This window comes from Hevea brasiliensis, chromosome 1 (genome assembly GCF_030052815.1).
Source record: "Hevea brasiliensis isolate MT/VB/25A 57/8 chromosome 1, ASM3005281v1, whole genome shotgun sequence".
In the NCBI taxonomy this organism is placed as follows: domain Eukaryota; kingdom Viridiplantae; phylum Streptophyta; class Magnoliopsida; order Malpighiales; family Euphorbiaceae; genus Hevea; species Hevea brasiliensis.
The window spans coordinates 106,192,084-106,197,175 of NC_079493.1; the positions used below are offsets into that span (position 1 = coordinate 106,192,084).

Here is a 5,092-nt window from a genome sequence, read left to right on the forward strand (position 1 = left end):
CCTTGATCCACGTCTACTCTTCCATTGTTCTTGTCAAGTTATAAAAGCTATGAGAGAGAGCAAGATCTTCAAATATGACTATAGCTTCTTCTACTTCTTCTTGTTTACTCTTATGATCTTGAAGATATTGTTCTTCAAGTGTGCTTCATCTCAAGTAGTTTATACAGTCGGTGAAGATGAAGGATGGAATTCTGAAGCAAACTTCGATTCCTGGTCACAGAAATATAACTTCAGCGTCGGTGATGTTCTTGGTATGCAATCCTTGATCTCTTTTATTCCTTCTTCAATAACTCTAATTTCTATTATAAGCTGATCCATATAATTAGTAAAGGGTTGTTAATTAGAAAATCTAAAAAATAATAATAACCCTTATTTTTGTTCTTTCTGGGTATTGATTTTTGGTAAAATTTAAACTGAAATGAATAATAAATAATTGTGGGTGTAGTTTTCAAGTATGTGAAGGGGCAACATAATGTGTACGAAGTAACAGAGGACACATTTCGATCATGCGATGCAAGCAATGGAGTAATAGCAAAGTATGAGAGTGGAAACGATGAGATAAAGCTGAACAAAGAAAAGAAGTATTGGTTCATATGCAATGTGGTTGGGCATTGCCTTGGAGGAATGAGGCTTAATATTGATGTGGGGAAAGGAAAACAAGCCAATTCCTCTTCAAATGGTGAAACAATCCCACAATTGGAACCAACGCCACCACCCACTTCTTCATCTTCATCTTCAAGTTTTTCCGTGGGGATTTGGATTTGCTTTCTTGCTCTCAGAATTTTGTTCAAATTCTTTCCCTGAAGGAAAATTTAATTTTCTTGTATTGGTTTTTTAGATTAAATTTCGTTTTTAATGTAATTACTTCAGCCCATTAAAGAGAAGGTACCATCAAGAACTTGACTGGAGGTTTTGTCTTTTATGTTAAGAAGCAAAGAGTCACCACCAGACTGTTTAAATAATACTTTTGCTTTATGAAATGGAAATGAAGTATGATTATCTTCACTGCATTAGCTTAAAGCTTACTACTGGTCCTTAATAATAGTAGTAATAATAATAATAAATTTCCTATTAAAGTTTATATATTTTGAGAATTTTTTTCTATGTAAATTTGTTCTATTATAAATTTAAAATACAAAATATATAATGCGACTTATCTATTAAAATATATGAATATTTTAAATTTACGGTCAATCTAATTGAGAGAAACGTAATTATGTGGGTGAAATCCCAAATCACGTTTTAGAAAGGAAACATGCATTTTTACAGTTGGATTCTTCTACTCCTATTTGAAGTATCAAAGTTTTTTTATTCTAATTTTAATTTTTTTATTACATATATAAGGAATGAGAATTAAATTTAGGTTATAATAAAATAATAATAATATATTATTATTCAGAGTAAAGAGAAAGTCTTTTCGTTCTTGTCCCATATAAATTAGGATAAAAAAAATTTAATTAAGTTCAGAGTGAATTAGGTTAAATCATATTTGAGAATTTTTATTATCCCTAATTATGTTGATTAGCACGGGCAGTAGCTTAAAATATATGTAACTACCACTAAATAATGCGTGGTATCTCATTGAATTTCAATTTGATTTTATAAAAATTATTGTGACTGAAAATTAAAAGTTTATAGGTTAAGCTATTGAATTATTAATTATTTTATAAATAAAATTATCTTGTTTATTATTTTCTTAAAAAAAAAAAGAATAAATTACATTCAACTACTCTCTCGTTGTCAAACCCCTCTCATTTTTTCATTTCTTCTCTATTAGTTAGGAATAACAACGAGTAGAGTGCCCACAAAAATTATCATACCCGAATATGAACTCGATTAATATTTTCAAAATCCGAACTCATTCCAAACTCAATTAAAATTTATTCTCAACTACCCGAACCCTTCCTAAATCTAATTATTATTACACAGAAAATACCCTAACCCTTTTAATTTTATATATTTTAATTAATAATCTATATATAAATTTATTTTTATTAATAATTTATATTTTAAAAAATTTAATAATTCCATAAAATATCTCATTTTTATTTTATATAAAATAAAAATATAAATATTTATAAATATTATTATAAAAAAATATATTTTTTATATTTAATTAAATATTTATATAAATGAGTTCAAATAATGAATACCCAACATGTAAAATTTGAACCCATCACAGGTATTAAATTTCAAATCCAAATCCGTTCTAAACTCGATTATACACTACTTAAATCCATCATATTAGGATTCGATCAGATCGGATACCCATAAAAACCTGACTCATTGCCATCCCTCCTACTAACAACCATTAATTAGGTAATTTTATTTGTAAAATAGTTCCCAGGTTAGCAGGTTAATTTGAAAATTTTTATTTTCTATTTTTATTTTCTAATCACAGTACTTTTATTGAAATCAAATTAAATTTCAATAAATTTTATAAAAAAATTAAAATTCAATAATTTTATAAAAACACTCGTCAACTTGAGTGAATACGTATGATAATTAATGCAATTAGTTTAAAATTTAACTATAATATTAATAAACCTTTGAGCTATATTTAAAAAGGAAATTCATTAATCTGTTAACTCATAATTATTTTGCCATTAGATTATCATTTTAATTATGTGGACAAAATTACATTAAAGACCATAAATTTTGGTGATCAATATTAAAAATGACATACCTTAAAATTTATAATTTTTAAGCTTTAATGCAATAAAAAAGAGAGAACTATCAAGTTTAATTTTTAGATTCTAACAAATTTACAACTGAATCTAAAGAAATAGCAAAATTGGAGAGATCTAAAACCAAAATTTACTTATCTATTAATGACCTAAATATAGAGTTGTATGGATAAAATCTTCTATGAAATCATACTTCATCACAAATTAGAGCTCAATTCATTGCAAGACCAATACAAATATAGAAAATTTTATTGAATTTGCTTTGCAATGAAAAGAGAATTCACTTGGCAGAGAAATGTGAAGAAAAATGTTTTAACGGTTCAGCTGCTTTGTTTTTATTTTATTTTATTTTCTTGATTAAGTAATTGTTGGATTAAGTAATGGGCTAGAGGAATTGAACCCATTCATAGAGAGGCCAACTCATAATTTTCAGGAAGGCCACTCTTGAGGGGTAATACTTGAAGAGGCCAATTGTTAATCCACACCCTCCAGGTCCAGATTCCAACAGAGAGAATCCAAATCCTCCATCAATCTGACAAATCCTCCAGCCAAGGATCAGCATTGATTAAACACAGAAGAAACTTGGAAGGAATTTCACATGCTAACAAGCTCCACTATTCTCAGTGAACGGACCAAAACAAGAGAGAGAAAATGCATACTAAAATCGATTACAAAGCACAAAATTGTTGTCCAAAACATGCTAAAGAGATCATATGCATACTTTGTCTAGCATACCCAAAAGTACCTAAAGAATGAAAAGAAGACCTGCCGGAGTCTTATAAGGGTATACATAGTTCATACGAACTTCAGAAGACAGCAATAGTTGACAGCACCATAATCTCTCAACAGAATAAAACCAACAAGTCTCAAACACCCATATCTCATCTTATCAACATGCACAAAGAGAAAAATAAGGACTTCATCACAAACAAACAACAAAATTAAGACGATAAATCTATATTATTTATTGGTGCCATTTGAGATCATAAACCAATATCGACCAAGAACTATACCACATTTAGCCACATGATCCTATTTCCTGTATCCCTCTCTGTTTCATTTAGCATTTACAGATCCAAGAGAAGCCAACCCAAAAAGAAAAAAGAAAAACTTGTGTTACCCAAACGGGGGGTTTTAAAAAAATCCAAATAAACAAGCAAAATCATAGACCCTTCTTGATAATCCCTCTCCTAGCCAAGAACCTAGCCACCGGAGGCGTAAGAGCGATTGTTATGGGAACCCGTATTGGGAATAGTGCCTTGTTACACAACACAGCCAGAGCAAGGGCTCCACCAGCGGATGAAGCAAGCTCAGCCGTCCGATTCCTCTTCTTCACCTCCTCCTCTACAGACGTCGATTTTTCTCTCTCTTCAGTAACAAGCCCATCGTCGGATTTAACTTCTTGTTGTTGTTGGGATGGTGGGTTGGAGTGATTGGAATCCTTGGTAGAGATTCCGGGAAGATGCCACTTGTCGAAAAGCGACTCGACGTCGACGTTATTTCTGATGGCGATGTAGAGGCCACTATTGAGGCTGTAGAGACGGAGAAGTGGACACCTAAAGCTACTTTGCCGTACTTTCTTAGGAGTTCTCTGAATCGGCCTCCTGCCATTTGATTGGCTATTTGAGTCTGAGGATTTTGGTTTTCGGTTAGGGTACTTTAGGGGTTTGGGATTTTTAGACAAGGGCTTCAGCGCCAAGTAGCCCCTAGGTTGTTTTGGAGTTGGAGTTCGTTGACAGGGCAAAGCCCAAACACCCAAATGGGATATCCTCAAGTTAAAATAACTTACAATGGCTCAATAATATTATGTCAACAATTTGCATATTGTTCTCCTCAATTTAAAACTCGTCCTTAAATTTGAAAGTGTTGAAGAATCAAAAGCTTTATCAGATCAATATATCACTTTGTCTTCTTGGTTAATGGCAATAATGATGGATTATACAAAATTGAAGTGAGCCTTTTCATAATTTTCTTTATATCTACCAAACACTTGGTCAACTAAAATCAATAGAACTTAAGAAGTTAGATAAATTTTCAATCAACATTATCTCCAAGACTTTATTTTCTCCGATTTACAATATTATCTCCATATAGGGGTATTTTATTATTTCAAAATAAAATAAATGATTAATTCGATTAATCGTTATCGGTTTTAAAATTTAATCGGTTCGGTTCGGTTTATAATTTTGATAATTTCAGATTAATCGGTTCGGTTCGTTTCGGTTATTTTCATAAAAAAATAAAAAAAAAACCAAACTGAACCGAAATTATTAATATATATAGGAAATAAAAAATCGAACCAAATTGAATCGAACCGAATCAAACCGAACCGAAATCAAAGAAAACCGAACCGAACCTTAAGATTTTGAGTTTTGATTTCTAATTTTTTTGTTTTATGTTTTAGA

General features: G+C 30.6%; 2 protein-coding genes across 2 annotated transcripts; one reads left to right on the forward strand and one right to left on the reverse strand.

Annotated features, from left to right (window-relative positions):
• LOC110650910 (mavicyanin) lies at window positions 1–908 on the forward strand. Its single transcript, XM_021806059.2, has 2 exons — window positions 1–251; window positions 446–908. The coding sequence occupies exons 1-2, from the start codon at window positions 50–52 to the stop codon at window positions 802–804; spliced, it is 561 nt and encodes a 186-aa protein (XP_021661751.2). The 5' UTR covers window positions 1–49; the 3' UTR covers window positions 805–908.
• Window positions 909–3,628: 2,720 nt separating this feature from the next.
• On the reverse strand, window positions 3,629–4,563 carry LOC110650908 (uncharacterized). The gene is given in 2 exon segments (XM_021806055.2): window positions 3,629–4,214; window positions 4,217–4,563. Coding segments are annotated over 2 exon segments (447 nt in total). The 5' UTR covers window positions 4,299–4,563; the 3' UTR covers window positions 3,629–3,849.
• Between the last annotated feature and the right edge of the window lie 529 nt (window positions 4,564–5,092).

Bases quoted from the DNA above. Each gene is read 5' to 3' on its own strand.
- LOC110650910 (XM_021806059.2), top strand. From the start codon at position 50: ATGAGAGAGAGCAAGATCTTCAAATATGACTATAGCTTCTTCTACTTC. The intron at 252-445 runs GTATGCAATCCT...TTGTGGGTGTAG, and splicing joins CAGCGTCGGTGATGTTCTTG to TTTTCAAGTATGTGAAGGGG.